The sequence below is a fragment of the Notolepis coatsorum genome, assembly GCF_963971535.1.
Source record: "Notolepis coatsorum genome assembly, chromosome: 2".
In the NCBI taxonomy this organism is placed as follows: Eukaryota; Metazoa; Chordata; class Actinopteri; order Aulopiformes; family Paralepididae; genus Notolepis; species Notolepis coatsorum.
In genome coordinates this window covers 60,039,107-60,058,363 of record NC_140166.1, presented here as the reverse complement: position 1 = coordinate 60,058,363, position 19,257 = coordinate 60,039,107, and the positions used below count along the sequence as shown (strand labels likewise).

The 19,257-nt window shown below is 41.3% G+C and overlaps 1 protein-coding gene across 1 annotated transcript in view; it reads right to left on the bottom strand.

The window, feature by feature from the left end:
• Positions 1-19,257, bottom strand: part of cdh16 (cadherin 16, KSP-cadherin) — a gene marked incomplete at both ends in the record, with an annotated part of 147,215 nt that overhangs the window by 114,079 nt on the left and 13,879 nt on the right. Inside the window, 1 exon segment of the mRNA XM_084308172.1 lies at positions 3,439-3,576. Within this exon segment, the coding sequence (XP_084164298.1) occupies positions 3,439-3,576 (138 nt within the window).

The following is a 19,257-nucleotide window of genomic DNA, read 5'->3' as shown; positions in this document are numbered from 1 at the left end:
ATTTTATTCTTATTCTATGCAAATGTTATTATATTTATATTATTAGAAGCTGCTATGGTCTAGGGGCCACAACGAATATAATTTCACTCTTTCTTGCTGTAAGGTACTGAAATACGTGTCAATAAAGGAATCCTAATCTTCTCAGCTCCGATGGGAACAGATTTCAGTCATGGGCTGTTTGGGAAAAAAATTAAAAACTGAAATCGAATGCAGTTGTGATAACATTTCCCTGCAAAGTGTGCTCATGTGTCATTCTATGGCCAGTGTCACATACTGTACACTACTCCTTGTGCCAAAGCAATGTTTTCTTGACCCTTGACCCCTCCTCAGGGATTATAGCGTTTTGGAAAAACTCCAGAGGAAAGAAAGACAAGCAACACTTGAGCCAAAGCCTTTTGATTTATAATCCAAACCATGGTGGTTTTCTTTTGCAATAGTTCAAGGAAAATAGTGATGTCTTTCCCCCCTATACATCACCTCCACATTAGTAGGCCTAAAACACCCTTTCCAATAACAGTTTGAGTGGAATACGAGTTTAAAGCCTTCAATTACAACAGTGCATTGCTACTTGCCCAGGAACTAACCATCAGTCATCAACCTAATAGCCTGCAGCTTTTTATCTGTATGAAAGTGGCGGCCCTGGTGTAAACCCTAGATCTTCATGTTGATGGGGATGTATTTTAAAGGGGACATCAAAGTCAAAGTCAAAGTCAGCTTTATTGTCACGTCTCGTAATGTGCAAGACATACAGAGAAATGAAATTGCGTTTCCCCCTTCCCACGGTGTATATAAAAAAATATCTAATATAAAACAAGTAACATATAGGACACTATAAACTAGGGATGTTCGATACTGGCTTTTTTTTACCGATATCCGATATACCGATATTGTCCGACTCTTAATTTCCGATACCGATATCAACCGATACCGATATATGCAGGGTTTCCCCCCCCAATAAAACACAACATTATGCATACTTTTCACAATAAATAAAATAAGAATTTGTTCTTACTTGCTTGCCTGGGTAAATAAAGGTTAAATACATGTAAAAAAAAATATATATATATATATATATATTTTTTTACATGTATTTAACCTTTAACCTTAGCTGCAAAATAAATATATATATATATATATATATTTTTTTTTTTTTATTATTATAATTTTTTTTGAAAACCGATACCGATCATTTCCGATATCACATTTTAATGCCAATATCGGTAGGCCGATAATATCGGACATCCCTATAAACATAAAGTAAGATATGGGACACGATGTACACACAATATACAGGACTATATACAATATAGTATATAACAATATGTATAAACAATAGCTAAAGAAAATGAATGTATGAGTGAAATAAATATAGGAGGTAAAAGAGAACTTAGTGCAAATATATTAGCAGCAGTGGTACATAGTAAGTATAAATAATAAATAATGGCAGTACAATACAACAATGGCAGTAAAGTGGCAGTGAGATGATAGATATGGCAGTAAACTAATATAATGTAAACTAAAATAATGGCAGTAAAGTAAAGTGGCAGTGAGTTTGTAAAGTGGCAGTGTGTGTCTGTGTGTGTGTCAGTGGGGGGGGGTTAGTCCAGAGTCTGTGGGGGGGCAGAGTAAGAGAGAGGGGGCAGAGCTGGGTGTGTGTGTTACATGTTATGGGAAATTAGTTTGTATTAGAGATGTCCGATATTATCGGCCTACTGATATTATCGGCCGATATTGGCATTAAAATGTAATATCGGAAATTATCGGTATTGGTTTAAAATATATATATATTAATTTTGTTTACATTTATTTAACCTTTATTTACCCAGGCAAGCAAGTAAGAACAAATTCTTCTATTTCTAGTTCTATTTATTGTCAAAAGTATGCATAGCAACGTTCCTGCATATATATGGTATCGGTTGATATCGGTATCGGAAATTAAGAGTTGGACAATATCGGTGTATCGGATATCGGTAAGAAAGCCAATATCGAACATCCCTAGTTTGTATGGATCTGGAAGTCTGACATCACTGGGGCAGAATCCCACGTTCTCGCCTGCTCCTTGCCGCTTGGCCAGGGGGCTGACGTCTTCAAGCCTAAACAAGCTGCTCGGAATGACTTACTGTACCCTCCATGATGTCATAATGGGAACACAAGCAATTCATTAGCTTTGATTGATTGATCAATTAGCTGTGCTTTTGTAAAAGTGTTTTGCTTTTGGGGCTGTGGGGGTAGCCAGGCAATAAAGATGAATTCATGTAGAATTTTGGTGCCATGTGCCAGAGACACACAGAGAGGGAACAGAGGTGCTCTAAAATATTTCCACTTAACATATTGAATAAGAATGACCATTTCCACCTACTTTACAAATAAGAACCACATTTATTTTTGAAAAAAGTGAAATGATTTCACTTGTATATTATTCACTGTGTCCATGGAAACAACACAGCCGGAAGGCTATACGGCTTCCTCACGCAGACAGACTGTTTACTTCTCTGATAACTACATCACTGCATAACTCATAAATGTTCAGACAAGCTTAATATTTTAGGGAAGAGCTGTTTCACCAGCTGTGTGACGACGTCCCAGAAGCAGCTCTGCGTAGGAGTGTATACTTTCAACAGTGCTTTCAGGGTTTAAGGCTTCCGCCATTTGTAGCCATGGTAACGGGGGTGACTAGCAGATCCTTCTCACTCGGCAGCTGTCCTCCGACAGCCTCGTTAAACGTTAACCCTTCGCTCAGCCGGCGCCACGTGACCACTTATTGTAAATATACCACGGTCTTGTCCGTTCCCCCAAAGTGGGGGGATCTAACTCAGCGGTGAGTTTACACCACAGGGGCGGCCATTTTGCAAGGTTTCAACCTGGTTACACACCTGCATACTTACTGTAGTAATACTGTGTACAGTGTACTTATGCAGTACATACTGTAGTAATACTGTGTATTGTACATTTTATTCTACGGTTGCACTTTTTTATATCACCACTCTCAGCACTGTCACTTTTTCTTACATCATTATTATGCCGGTTTTTATTGTGTTTTATTTCGTATGTATTCTATCTATGTGTATTTTATTGACTGCTGTAGGTCAAGACCTAATAATCTTGCTCTGTTTGTATGTAAATGTGACGAGATGCAACAATAAAACTGAATCTGAATCTGAGCACTTTTTAGACAATTTTTGTATCATAAACAGTACTGTATATTTGTATATCTGGTATGTCATAAATGTATAGATGTAGCAGTACTGTCTATCTGTATGTCATATATGTTATGACTTATGATGAATTGAAAATGGGGGACCCTGATGTAAACAAGACGAAAGTCTTTCTCTGGTCTGCATTCCCTTAACAATTGTGTGTATTGAGCTGTACTGTATTGTAATAATGTCATTTCTCTGCCTGTGTCATAATGTGTGTTTCATTAGCAGACGTCCAGACCTGGTCCTGGGTCTCTCGGTCCAGCGGGGCGTTCAGGTAGATCACTCCCTCCCTGCTGATGGTGAAGAGCATCTCGGGGAACTCCCCCTCCAGGCTGTACCCCGTACTGTACCCCGCCTGGCTGCCACTCCACTTCACCTGCACACACACACACACACACACACACACACACACACACACACACACACACACACACACACACACACACAAAATAAGTTTCTGAGAACACTAAAGTGTACTTATACAAGTTTTGGTAAATCTCCACTGTCAAACTATCATTACACCTGGGCAAAACAGAGTCCATTCTCTTCGGTTCAAATAACAAACTCAGCAAGACCGACGGCTTCTCAGTTACAGTGGGTGACAATATTGTCACAAGGAAAGACGAAATTACCTACCTGGGTTCCATCCTAGAGGCAAATCTTTCCTGTGACAAAATGGCATCCAAGGTAATAAAAAAAGACAACCAACGAACTCGATTCTTGTACCGGATCTCCTCTCTGGTAAACAAGAATACCCTGAAGACTCTGGCAGGAGCACTCATTCAAGGGTACTACGACTATGCTTGCACCTCATGGTACCAAAGCACCTCAAAGGCACTAAAAAACAAATTACAAACATCTCAAAACAAGCTAGTCAGACTACTGCTTGACCTTACTCCTAGAACCCACCTCACCCCTGCCCCTGCTTTCTTTTTGTTTAAGGAAGTTGCATTGTTCATTTCAATACCTGTAATAGTACAGTAGTCCACACACACACACACACGTGTGCATTCAGTTAAGTTGGAATATGACTGTAATACAAACAGTTCAGTTTGTCAGGTACATGCAACACAGATTACAGTGTTGACATCTGTCTGCTTGAGAAAATACCATGTTCTGCAATAAAAATGATGATTTATTTTATTAGATAAAACATGTTGACAAAGTGTGACTTTGCAGTTGAAAAAAGGTAATAAGTCGCAATATATCGCAATATTAATATCGCAATACTCAGCATATCGCAATATATTTAGCATCGCAATACTATCGTATCGTGACTCAAGTATCGTGATAGTATCGTATCGTGAGGCCTCTGGTGATTCCCACCCCTGAGGCAAGACCAGGGGTTCCCAAACTTTTCAGGCCGCGACCCCCAAATAACGTTGTCAGTGAGCCGCAACCCCCACTATTATATATATATATATATATATTTTTTTTTATATAAATGGAAATGTATGGTTGAAACATGCAAACGCACACACACTAATAAGCATTGGAGGCTTTTAACCAGGGCCGGACTGGGGAAATCATTCAGGCCAGGAAATATAGTGCAAAATATAGCCCCAGTCAGGACACTTTTTAAGCAGGGGGTCTGGGGGTCCCCCACCAGGAAAATGTTTGTTACAAAGACTTCATTTCCTGCATTCTGGTGCAGGCATTTTTATTTGTACCCTTTAAATGCCAGTGTTTGTGATGGCATCACAAATTATTGTTAAAAAACAGGCTAGCATATGTATGATTAGCAACAACACAGATTTTTATGGATTTTCAGTTTTTTTGTAATTGATACAATCTTTTATTCAACTTCAGCCCTGATCATAACACCACATATTCATTTTATAATTCTAACCCTTTAAATGCCAGTGTGTGTGATGGCATATATTTGCAATATATCAAATGCAAAGTAGATTTTTCTGGGGGGGATTATTACAGGCTAGCATGTGTCAATGATTAGCAGTTTTTTGTAAGGGTCCCGCCTCCACCAATCACATGCGGCTCCCTTTGTGTGTGTGTGAGAGCAAGAGAGAGAGAGAGAGATAGTTCTCCAATTTGTGTGAGTTGCAGTGATCTCCTGGCCTGCTTCTAAGTTCAGTGGGCAACCCCCAGGGGAACCCCTGCCCTAGACGATAGGTGGGTGGATGGGGGAGGGTAGACAGGGGTATACAGTAGGCTGTCTGTGGGGAAGGGGGGAGATTACAATTTGGGATGGCGGGGGTTATACAATTATTCCACACCATCGGTAGAAGCACAGCACAGTGAAACGTGCAATAAATTTACCAGATCTGCTTTTATTTTTCATTGGTAATGAGTCTGTGAAGATGCATCAAATGCCAAAACAAACACGTACCGTACTGCACCTTTGACTCAGCAGTAGTTTGTTTATACTTCAGAAGTATAATATTTAAACTAGCTCCTAAAAGTGGAGTGAACTGGAGCCTGCCACCTGGGAGGAACGCTGGCGTTGACAGCAGACGCTAGCTTACAGTGTAGAATCTTTGGGAAAAAAAACAATTCCACTGTAAATGTTATTACATTTTATTTTATTTGATCTTACTTTATTATAAATATTTTAATTATATTTGTATTATTATTATTATATTATATATATATATATATCATTCGAAATAAAACTATTCATTCATTAATTCATTAATTCAAAGGTAAAGTATGATGGCGACTTTACACTGCACCAGAAATAAAGGGTAGGCTCCCCTAAATCATAAAAGGTGTATATATGTGATGGCTGTACATGTTGTGTATCAGTATTGTATGTGACTTTAGATTGTCCAATAAATTCAATCAATCAATCAATCAATCAACACTTGATACTGACTCAAACAATAAGCTCAGAATTGGCAAAGATATAACACTACAGTATGTCCAGCTACACTTTGTCTATGTAGGCTTAGAGGGTTAAAAGGTGATCTGTGCAATGTTGTTATTCAGGAAGTTTGTAAGTAGCCCTTGAAGTAGCTCTCGGTTTCAACAAGGTCGGTGACCCCTGGTGTAGATGCACTTACACACTTAAGACTGCATGTTGAAACTTCACATGACGACATTCACCATTAGCATTCACTTTAGACACTTTAAAACACTTTTTAACAACACACCATATTTTATCTATTTATTACTAAAATATTTGCACTACATCTCTACCTACATTTTTGCATTTTGTTTTGCTTTTTGTACTTTAGTTTTGTATATTGTATATTATAGTGTTTGGTCTTTATTCTTTTGACTTTCTTTGTACTGTATGAAGCACAATCTCAGGGGGCTCACACAGAACCAAGCATTTCACTGTAATGTACACATGTACCTTATAATGTGACAAATAAAACAAAACAAAACTTGAACTTGAACTCTAGTTAGTTAGTTAGTTTAGTTTAGTTTATTAGTTTGGTTATTATTTGTCACAACAAAATACAGAATACTTTATGATGAAAGGCTTGTTTCTGTATGAGCCCCTGAGAGTGTGCTACATACAGTAAAAAGTAAGTAATGTCAATATACATATATATACAATATACAATACAGAGTAAAATGAGTAACAGTGAGGTACAATGCAGAGGTACAAAACTTAGGGTAGGGTGCAAATGAGGTATGAATGTAGTGCAAATCTCTTTATAATAGTAATCTTGAAAACCTACCTGTTCTCCTTGGCCTTCCCCCCTACTTAATTACCACTAGACCCCTGGCCCTTCTATCCTCTTTGTTTTACTGTGTCCTACCAGTTTTTATTGCTTTCATTGCTTTATTATGTTTTTAATCTTATATCTTGCACCATATTGTTTTGTTTTTGTTGCTTTCATTGCTTTGCTATGTTTTTAATCTTATACCTTGCATCACATTATTTAGTTTTTATCAACTTGCTTGTGAAGCACTTTGGTGTCAGCTGCCGCTGCCTGGAAATGTGCTATATAAATAAAACTGACTTGACTTGACTTGACTAATCTATAATAATAATAATAATAATAATAATAATCTATAATAATCTACTGAATGTGAAACATCCCTTTAAGGCGTTGGCGGTTATCTCAATCTACTATACAGTACATCATAAACGATGTTGTGAAGTCGTAACTTCGGGGTGCAGTAGAGGAAACATACCGGAGTCTCATGACTCAGAAGGAGCTTCTATCCCATCAGGCCATCAGGATGCTCAACGACAATAACACTATGTAACAACCCATCATCTACACTCACAGCACACACATCCACACGCACACGTGCACTTTAAATAAACACTCACCTTAACACCCACGTTACTCACTTTAGACACTTTAACACACTTTATATTTATTAGTAAAGAGATTTACGCTACAATTCATACCTCATTGCACCTTATACCGCAAGTTTGTACCTCATCCCATTTCTGCATTGTACCTCACTGTTACTCTTTTTTCTCTGTATTGTATATTGTATATATCATGTATATTGACTGAACACTTTATTCTACGTACTTTTGACTTTTTATATTTTATACTTTTTATCTATTTGTATCTATTACTGTATGAAGCACACTCCCAGGGGCTCATACAGAAAAAAGCCTTTCATGATAAAGTATTCTGTATTTTACTATGACAATTAATAAACAAACTTGAAACTTGAAACTTGAAACTATAGGCCTTACAAGCGAGCTAGAGTCCCACCCCGCTGGGGGACAAGCTGACGTACGAGTAAAGCCCACTCAGTGTTTACACGAGGCGCCGACTAAATGTACCGACGATGATGTGGAACAGAGAGAGAGCGAGGCCAAAGCGAACTTTTTCCCCTCCCGCTATAAGGTTGATATCAACATCCCCTAAAGTGCATATCATAGTAAAGTGCACAATGCATAGAGGCACAATTTACAGTAAAAGTGCATATAATCAAAGTGCGTGATGCACAGACAGACACACAGAAACAGCACTTCCACAACCTGACTAATAACACACCAAAATAAAATAGGATAATATACAAATCTAGCCTTTGGAGTTATTCAGGCTGCGCACAGCACTGGGGAAGAAACTCTTAGTGAACCGAGAGGTAGAGCATGTGATGGAGCGGTAACGTCTGCCCCGACGGGAGGGGGACAAAGAGGCCTGCGGCTGGGTGACCAGAGGGGTCGTTGATAAAGCCAGAGGCACGGGGAAGCAGCCTGGCGTGAGAAGCTAACTTTTTCCCCCTCCCGCTTTACAGCCGCGGACAGAGAGACGTGTAACGGGGACGGCAAACAGCACCCAACATGGCGAGGTCCCCGGCCCCGCAGCAACAACTGATCCACACGAGGAGGAGGATCCTCGTCTCTGTCACACGCCGCCCCTCCGGTGTTTTGGAGATTGCTGCCCGAACACGCCGTCTGCGTATATAAACAAGCTTGCTTCTTACAGCTTGGCTACCTCGCAGTGTTATGGTGTGGGGTTTTCTTCTTTTGCATGGAGGAGATGTGTTTAAGAACATATTATGATCAATCAATGGCTGTGGTATAAATAGATTGATACAGTGCACCTGGGATGAGGTCGTGCAGTGTTTTCTTTTCTTTTTTTTTTACTCTCATGTGTTGCATAAGAGTTGCACATTCTGTCTCCCGTTATGTGTTTGAACTGTTTCAAGAGTGTTTTGTATGCATGTTTTATTGTATGAGTATTGTATGCGTATTGTATGCATGTTTTATTGTATGAGTATTGTATGCGTATTGTATGCATGTTTTATTGTATGAGTATTGTATGCGTATTGTATGCATGTTTTATTGTATGCGTATTGTATGCGTATTGTATGCATGTTTTATTGTATGAGTATTGTATGCGTATTGTATGCATGTTTTATTGTATGCGTATTGTATGCATGTTTTATTGTATGCGTATTGTATGCGTATTGTATGCATGTTTTATTGTATGCGTATTGTATGCATGTTTTATTGTATGCGTATTGTATGCATGTTTTATTGCATGCGTATTGTATGCATGTTTTATTGTACGCGTATTGTATGCATGTTTTATTGTATGCGTATTGTATGCATGTTTTATTGTACGCGTATTGTATGCATGTTTTATTGTATGCGTATTGTATGCATGTTTTATTGTACGCGTATTGTATGCATGTTTTATTGTACGCGTATTGTATGCATGTTTTATTGTATGCGTATTGTATGCATGTTTTATTGTATGCGTATTGTATGCATGTTTTATTGTACGCGTATTGTATGCATGTTTTATTGTATGCGTATTGTATGCATGTTTTATTGCATGCGTATTGTATGCATGTTTTATTGCATGCGTATTGTATGCATGTTTTATTGCATGCGTATTGTATGCATGTTTTATTGTATGCGTATTGTATGCATGTTTTATTGTATGCATATTGTATGCATGTTTTATTGCATGCGTATTGTATGCATGTTTTATTGTACGCGTATTGTATGCATGTTTTATTGTATGCGTATTGTATGCATGTTTTATTGTATGCGTATTGTATGCATGTTTTATTGCATGCGTATTGTATGCATGTTTTATTGCATGCGTATTGTATGCATGTTTTATTGTACGCTTATTGTATGCATGTTTTATTGTATGCGTATCGTATGCATGTTTTATTGTATGCGTATCGTATGCATGTTTTATTGTACGCGTATTGTATGCATGTTTTATTGTATGCGTATTGTATGCATGTTTTATTGTATGAGTATTTTATGCCCGATTTATTGTATGAGTATTTTATGTGTGTATTGTACAAGTGTTTTTCTATGTGACGCACAAGATTGGTGGGTTGGGAATTACACACATCCAGAAAGCGGTAACTATAATTCACAACAAGTCACTGAGATAAATGCAGAAATCGGATTTCTGATCGTCTGTCTTGACTTGTCTGTCAATCATCGCTATGGGCTTTTTCTTGCATTTAAGCAAAGTGCCAGCTTCTGTTGAGAGGTTATAACTGCTTTGACCGATCACGGTTGAGCGTGGGAGTCAATTTGGCCAGCTGTGCACTACTAGACTAGTCCGTCTCTACACAAGCTTCATTAGAATGAAGATTTGTCCTTTTTCCTCTACTTTAAAACATTGCAGGCTGGGAGGAATTAGAGTAGTGCCATCAGTAGTGAGTGTGGCGTCATTGATTCTGAGGGTGGACTTGTTGATTCTGCTGAGGGTGACTTGTTGATTCTGAGGGTTGACTTGTTGATTCTGCTGAGGGGGGACTTGTTGATTCTGCTGAGGGTGACTTGTTGATTCTGCTGAGGGTGACTTGTTGATTCTGAGGGTGACTTGTTGATTCTGCTGAGGGTGGACTAGTTGATTCTGAGGGTGACTTGTTGATTCTGCTGAGGGTGGACTAGTTGATTCTGAGGGTGACTTGTTGATTCTGCTGAGGGTGACTTGTTGATTCTGAGGGTTGACTTGTTGATTCTGCTGAGGGTGGACTTGTTGATTCTGCTGAGGGTGGACTTGTTGATTCTGCTGAGGGTGACTAGTTGATTCTGCTGAGGGTGACTTGTTGATTCTGAGGGTGGACTTGTTGATTCTGAGGGTGGACTTGTTGATTCTGAGGGTGACTTGTTGATTCTGAGGGTGGACTTGTTGATTCTGCTGAGGGTGGACTTGTTGATTCTGAGGGTGGACTTGTTGATTCTGAGGGTGACTTGTTGATTCTGAGGGTGGACTTGTTGATTCTGAGGGTGACTTGTTGATTCTGAGGGTGGACTTGTTGATTCTGCTGAGGGTGGACTTGTTGATTCTGCTGAGGGTGGACTTGTTGATTCTGCTGAGGGGGGACTTGTTGATTCTGCTGAGGGTGGACTTGTTGATTCTGCTGAGGGTGACTTGTTGATTCTGCTGAGGGTGACTTGTTGATTCTGCTGAGGGTGACTTGTTGATTCTGCTGAGGGTGACTTGTTGATTCTGCTGAGGGTGACTTGTTGATTCTGCTGAGGGTGGACTTGTTGATTCTGCTGAGGGTGGACTTGTTGATTCTGCTGAGGGTGGACTTGTTGATTCTGCTGAGGGTGACTTGAAGCTAATGAGGAGGAGTTCAGTTTTGCCACTGTTGAGTTTGAGGACATTTGATCGCATCCAGACTTTTATTTTGCGGAGAGGCAGGAGTCAATGTAGGAGAGGGGTGGGTTGTGGGGGAATATGGTGCTGGGGTATACCTGAGTGTCATCGGCATAGCAGTGAACGTCCAGGTTGAAATGACAGATAATCTGACAGAGAGGGAGGATTATTGACCCACCCTCCTTGTTGTGAATATACCTAGGCAAGTCATGTACATCTCCTGAATGCCCCAGGTCTCTAGTTTGTAGTTGGGGGCGACAGTGGCTCAGTGGCTCAGGAGGTTCCCGGTTCGATTCCCGCTCCTCCCGGGCAGCGTGTCGGTGTGTCCTTTCAGAAAGACACTTAACCCCTAACTGCTCCCGGTGAGCAGGTTGGCACCTTGCATGGTTGCCTCCGCCGTCAGCAGTGATGCCAGTAACGCGTTACTAAGTAACGCGTTATTGTAATCTGATTACTTTTCCCCGAAAATAGTAATCTAACGCGTTAATCTTTAAAAGCCAGTAATCTGATTGCAGTTACTTGTCCAAGTGGCTGTGCGTTACTATTTCGTTACTATCTCATCATAAATTCATAATGCAGGCGGAATGCAGTATTTTATTTCGTTTTCGACAGTCAAAAATACATTTTGAGCTGTTTTTCTTATTTGGGAGTGACGTCGTGTGGCAGTGAAACGGTTAAATACACAATGTGTCCCGCGGCGTGACTGGACACTCTGTCTGTGAGTGACTCTGCTTTGGTCCAATCACATTCCCCATCCACAGTCTGCGAATCAGAGGCAGAGTAGGGCGGGTCTTCACAGCACGTCATGTGACATATGCGCCAATCGTGTGACAGCAGGGCTCCGTCGTTACAGCATCGTCTGCATGGAGAATTCCACCCCAAAACGCTCGTCAGTCACTACTTCACGTTTGTGTCAGCTAAGCCGGGTGAAAAAAACATTCATATGCGGAGGAAACAAAATACTGTCTACCGCTAAAAATAGCACATCCAATTGCATTGAAAGCATCTGGAATCACAACACTAGCCGACGCTTCGACTAGGTACAGGAGGACTCGGAGGCCAGCCAAACACCAAAAGAGAGAGATTGTTTCTTTCCCTTTTGATTAATGTATATTTGATGGTGGCAGAGCAAAAGCTCTTATTTGCCAGATTTACAGTTAATTTACATGTTAAAGAGAGACTGATTGTATGTTTATAGAGAGACATTTATAAAAACAATTTAATAGTTACAGTTGATATAATTGAATAGTTCAGCCTGCATTTGTTAGATGTGATACACTGGTTTTGTAAAACCACTGGCTGGCTGCTCTAATGCTGTGAGCATCATAGACTGTTGCTTTACCATACTTGATGGTACAGAAGCTGAAGCACTAGTTTAACAATTTACGTTATGTGCAGAGAAACAAGTTAAAAACAATTTATGCACTTTCAATAAAGCGTTTAAAAAAACTGTTGGGGGAACGACGACGACTTCGTAACCTAGTTACTTTCAAAGTAACTAAGTTACTCTGATAATCAAGTAATCAGTAAAGTAACTTAGATTACTTTTTAAAGGAGTAATCAGTAATCAGTAATCAGATTACTTTTACAAGTAATCTGTGGCATCACTGGCCGTCAGTGTGTCAATGTGTGAGTGAATGGGTAAAATGTGAGGAACAAATTGTAAAGCACTTTGGATAAAAGCTGTTATATAAATGCAGCCATTTACCATTGTGGTTGTAACATTTCACGAGGCTGTTCTTCTAGTGGTCATAATTTGTCATTTTATAGGTCAAGTGTGTAAAAGAAAATGGTCTCCAATTTAAAGGAAATCGTCAAGAGCCTGTGAAATTCAACGATGCGTTAGGGGCAGGTATGACTGACACTTCAGCTGAGACAGTAGGAGGGGGGAGGTGATTCACACAGAGAGCAGCTGCACGTTATCATCTCTATATGACATAACGGTGGTGAGTCCCGCCGCCCACATGAGACCTGAGAGGAGGCATTCTGCGTGGGTGAAACTAGGCTTCCCTCATTCAAACACGACCCACTGCACACGAGGAAAGTAAGCAAATTGTCTGATTTTGACCTTGGATGGGCATCATTTACAACATCTTGCATAATGCACTTAATGGTTTGTTGTTTGTTTGTTTTATCTTATCAAAACAAAAAACCCACCATGAAATCCAAAATAAAATGCAAAATAAATGAATGCAACACTCCCAAACATACCCCACGCGATAGGAAAAAAGCACCACAGGCAATGTGGAGGAGAGAAACCTTAGAAGGGCCGTTCAAGGGGGGATCTCCCTTCTTAGATGTCGGTGATAGTAGTGTTGCAATAAAACAGGCGAAAGAATCCATCTCACAGTGTTTTGGCATGTTGTACGCCGAGAGCAAACATCGACCGCTGGTCATCTCTGCTGACCGGTACCAGCAGGTCAGAGACGGCAGATGACCACTGATAAATATAGAAAGATGACCACTGAATATAGAAAGATGACCACTGATAAATATAGAAAGATGACAACTGTGTAAACAGCGACTCCTACAGGTCGGTCAGGGCGCCTGCACAGCAAGGACAGGAGATGGCGAGGGCAGTGTGAGCCTCCACACACGTTACACGTCGCCAACGAGAGTCCGCGCTGGCAGGTGAAAATATGTGGCTGGCTGACTCCGCATGTATCCGAGGGGACATGGGATAGATTCTTCAACCCTCCCTACGACCGACCAGTGGGGGGCACATGCGAGCAACGATCAAGACAGGGGAGGGGGGCATTGGCACGACTAAAATTGGGATGGGAGAAAAACAGAAAAAGAAGGAGAAAAATTGGATAAAAAAGAAAGGAAGATGACCACTGATAAATATAGAAAGATGACCACTGATAAATATAGAAAGATGACCACTGATAAATATAGAAAGATGACCACTGATAAATATAGAAAGATGACCACTGATAAATATAGAAAGATGACCACTGATAAATATAGAAAGATGACCACTGATAAATATAGAAAGATGACCATTGATAAATATAGAAAGATGACCACTGATAAATATAGAAAGATGACCACTGATAAATATAGAAAGATGACCACTGATAAATATAGAAAAATGACCACTGATAAATATAGAAAAATGACCACTGATAAATATAGAAGGGTGACCACTGATAAATATAGAAAAATGACCACTGATAAATATAGAAAAATGACCACTGATAAATATAGGCAGTGATTTGAATTCCGTTTGTGACCCTGTATCAGATTGATCTAGTCCCCCCCGCCATCCCAAACAGATATCCGTTGCTAGGAGAGAGTTTCAATCTGAGCTTTGGCGTAACAGATGTGAGTCGCCTATATAATCGACCCAGATGCACTGTGTGTGTAAGCCGCTCTTTATGCTCAGGCTCATAACTCATAATAGATTACATTTCCATGTCTTCAGACCTGCTTTCAAAATGTTCTCGAGATCAAGATAAACAGTGATTTAGACATTGACAAACAAATTACAACTAAGGACAATGAAGGACAACAACGAATACACATGACATGGGAAAGGGGGGCGGGGGGGCAGAGAGGGGAGTAAGTAAAGTAGGGGGTGAGGAGGGGGATTGAGAGAAGGGTGGGTTGTGGAGTGGATGAGGAGGGGGATTGAGCGAAGGGTGGGTTGTGGAGTGGATGAGGAGGGGGATTGAGAGAAGGGTGGGTTGTGGAGTGGATGAGGAGGGGGATTGAGAGAAGGGTGGGTTGTGGAGTGGATGAGGAGGGGGATTGAGAGAAGGGTGGGTTGTGGAGTGGATGGCTCACAGGTCAATCTCATGTGATTAGGAGCCTAGATTATCCACAAGCAATTCCCAGATGCTATTAAATTGTGAGACTTCGATGTGATCCATGGTTGAGATTGTTTCCTGTGATATGTAATTTGAGAGAAGGCCCAACCACATGCTGCACACGCTCACACTCAACGGTCACTTACACAATGAAAAGGTCACTTTAAAAAATAAAAAAGAACAGGAGTGGTTCTTGTATAGTAAATAGATGGATATAGCAAGATAGCATAAGGATATAACTGTAGACTGTATAGTATAGCATTGTATAGTAGGCATCAGTGTACATAAGACCCAGTCCCTCATCCGTAGCTAACATTGTATTGCAGGACCTTAGCATGTCTTACCGTGCTTTTTGTAAACTTTATGTACATTATACCTGTTATGTCTTATTCTTATTACTTGTATTATTGCACAAATGTCTTATTCTCATTCCTATTCTTATTACTTGTATTATTGCACAATCGCCGCGGGCATGACCTCCCGCATTTCACTGTATGATTGTATGCCGTGACAAATAAAACTCTTGACTTGACCATTGCCCAGTATTTACGTTTTCTCTTGTCTTCCAGTTTTCTTGGCGACAGCTAGGGAAACGAGCAGGGGTTTGGTGTTCTGGACTAATAAAGGGATAGCAGTAGTATCCCTGAGTAGGCAGATGGAGGGGGGACAGAGGAATGCTGCAGCACGTGTGTTTTTGATTTATCTGTAAACAAAGACCAAAAATAAAACTATTCATTCATATTCATTCAGTTAAGTAAAGGAACTGTGTACTTCCTCCACCACTGACCATAACGTGTATTTGATTTCCCCAGAAGGCTCAGGTAGGATTTCTGACAAGGACACTGGTATGTCTGGATCTTGTGTAAATAGTAATAAAAAAGACGCTTAGAGGCTTTAGAGGTTATTATTATATACCGAATTTCTGGCGACTTAGTGCAGAAGTGGCTGATATTATATCAAAAATAAGGTCACACGGCAGACACATCCAGGGACAGATATAGACACACGGATACATCATGTGGCAAAGTGATGACAGTCATCTGATTGTGTTGAATAAATCAAAATTCTCTGCACACCAAGAGTGGGCGGGGGGGGGAGTAAGACCTCATGTACGCAGAGAGGCAATTGCATTCATTATGTGTGGTCATTTATGGATGGAGTGGTTTGTCCATCAATCAAAAATATCTTTGCAATTGTCCTATTTTACTAGTATGTCCCCATGGAAACAGAACATATTGCCGTGTTGTGGTGTCAGAGGCGGGTCAGTGTCACTCGCTCTCACTGAAAACAACCTACCTTTGTACAATTTTCACCCCTGTCTGTTTGTTTGTCGGTTTGTCTGTCTCTCTGTCTCTCTAGTATCTTGAAAAGGTATTGCCAGATTGCCATACAACTTACTGTGAACATTCATGACCCTTAGAGGAAGAAACCTATTGATTTTGCCAAACATCAGGCCACATTTAAAATATCGCTGCTGGCGGGACAAAACCTCATAACTCCATTTTTTTTTTTTATATAAATCAGCTCCGTAGAATCATCCTCCATATGTGTGTGTGGGTTTTACAAAGTTTAAACAATGGGAAAGCATTAAAACGATCATCTGTCTAAACCTCCTAACTCTATTCACCCTCAAATCTGTGTTCGTTTTTTTCATCTGCTGAAAAGTTGGGTTTTTGGAGTTATGAGGTTTTGTCCCGCCAGCAGCGATATTCTAATTGTATTGAATATAACCCATTTTTGTATACACCTCCAGAGTGTATGACCCGTTTGTTGCACAGTCGCAAAAAAAACAATGCACCAAACATGACAAAATATGGTTGTCGTACGACTGATATCACCCTCGTTGATACCTAAACATGGATTTACTGTTCTGAAGTCTGTTGAGTGTTGTTTGCCGGATTGTTATCATAGGACTGAAGAAAAATTAAGCAAACCAAGTTCGTCTTCACGTGTGTCTGTCTGACTCACTCCCACCTAAACAGACTACAACATGGTATAACGTATGACGTCGTATATCACGCCATACTTACGTATAGGGATGCTCGATATTGGCTTTTTTACCGATACCGATATACCGATATTGTCCAACTCTTAATTTCCGATACCGATATAAACCGATATCAACCGATACCCATATATGCAGGGTTTCCCCCCCCCCCCCCCCCCCCCCCCCCCCCCCCCGAAAAATTGAATAATTTCAGGTAATTAACATTACATATCTCTTGTTGTGGAATTAACACAACATTATGCATACTTTTGACAATAAATAAAATCTGAATTTGTTCTTACTTACTTGCCTGGGTAAATAAAGGTTATAGAAATGTAAAAAAAGAAGAAAAAAAAGAAGAAAAAAATCCGATACCGATATTTTCCGATATCACATTTTAATGCCGATATCGGCCGATAATATCGGTAGGCCGATATCGGACATCCCTACTTACGTACCTTATGAATACTGCACCTGTTACTGTATACGTACTTATTCATAGTATATATTTTAGATTCTAGTGTTTATTGTAACCATATTGTAATGTATAATATAACTGAGGGGGCACACAGACCCTCATCTGCACCTTTGATCACACTGCCTACTTGCTCAGATGTATATTCAGTGTTAATTATATTGTTTACACTGCCTATTTTTACTATTTCTACTGTACTAATTGTATTGCCTTTATTATGTCTTCTACTATTACCCTGCCCATACCTGTCCCCCCCCCCCCCCCATGCTGCTATGATGCCATGAATTTCCCCCAAGGGCATCAATAAAGGAATATCTTATCTTACATTTACATTTACATTTAGTCATTTAGCTGAAACGCTTTTATCCAAAGCGACTTACAAGTTCTGTACCACAAGTCATCAGGAAGGAAGGGCACAACTCTATCAGCTGAGTAACAATGTTCATCAAAGTGTTGAGTGCTACAGTGTAGGTTAGTTTATTAGGACAAGTGCATGACAGTAAGGTTAGTTAGATACTTATCTTATCTTATCTCCCCCTCAACATCAAGTCTGCCAACACCGTACAGACATTCAAGGCCCTCGCTTAAAACCCACCTTTTCACTCTGGATGATCACTGAGTTGCTGTTGTGTTGTGTGTCTGAGGTGTTCTCATGTTCTCTGTCTGTCCGTCTGCCTGGTTCCCTGTTTCCATTGTCTTGTCCATTTATTAATATTCTTTTCCCCCCCCCCGGGCTGCGCTCTGGACCGATGTAAAAATGGATGGGGGGGGGCACATTATAAATGAAAATATCATATCATATCATCATATCATCTTATGTGTGAATGGGTGTTAAGCCATACTGTATATGTTGCTCAACCTTTTCTCGAGTCAAGGTCGTTCCTCTCACCTGTGAGATGGGGATGGGGGAGGGGCCTGTCTCTCACCTGTGAGATGGGGGAGGGGCCTGGCTCTCACCTGTGAGATGGGGATGGGGGAGGGGCCAGGCTCTCACCCGTGAGATGGGGATGGGGGAGGGGCCTGGCTCTCACCTGTGAGATGGGGATGGGGGAGGGGCCTGTCTCTCACCTGTGAGATGGGGGAGGGGCCTGGCTCTCACCTGTGAGATGGGGATGGGGGAGGGGCCAGGCTCTCACCTGTGAGATGGGGATGGGGGAGGGGCCAGGCTCTCACCTGTGAGATGGGGATGGGGGAGGGGCCTGTCTCTCACCTGTGAGATGGGGATGGGGGAGGGGCCTGGCTCTCACCTGTGAGATGGGGCTGGGGGAGGGGCCTGTCTCTCACCTGTGAGATGGGGAGGGGCCTGGCTCTCACCTGTGAGATGGGGAGGGGCCTGGCTCTCACCTGTGAGATGGGGATGGGGGAGGGGCCTGTCTCTCACCTGTGAGATGGGGATGGGTTAGGGGCCTGGCTCTCACCTGTGAGATGGGGATGGGGGAGGGGCCTGGCTCTCACCTGTGAGATGGGGATGGGGGAGGGGCCTGGCTCTCACCTGTGAGATGGGGATGGGGCTGGGGCCTGGCTCTCACCTGTGAGATGGGGGAGGGGCCTGGCTCTCACCTGTGAGATGGGGATGGGGGAGGGGCCTGGCTCTCACCTGTGAGATGGGGATGGGGCCTGGCTCTCACCTGTGAGATGGGGATGGGGGAGGGGCCTGGCTCTCACCTGTGAGATGGGGATGGGGCCTGGCTCTCACCTGTGAGATGGGGATGGGGGAGGGGCCTGGCTCTCACCTGTGAGATGGGGATGGGCCTGG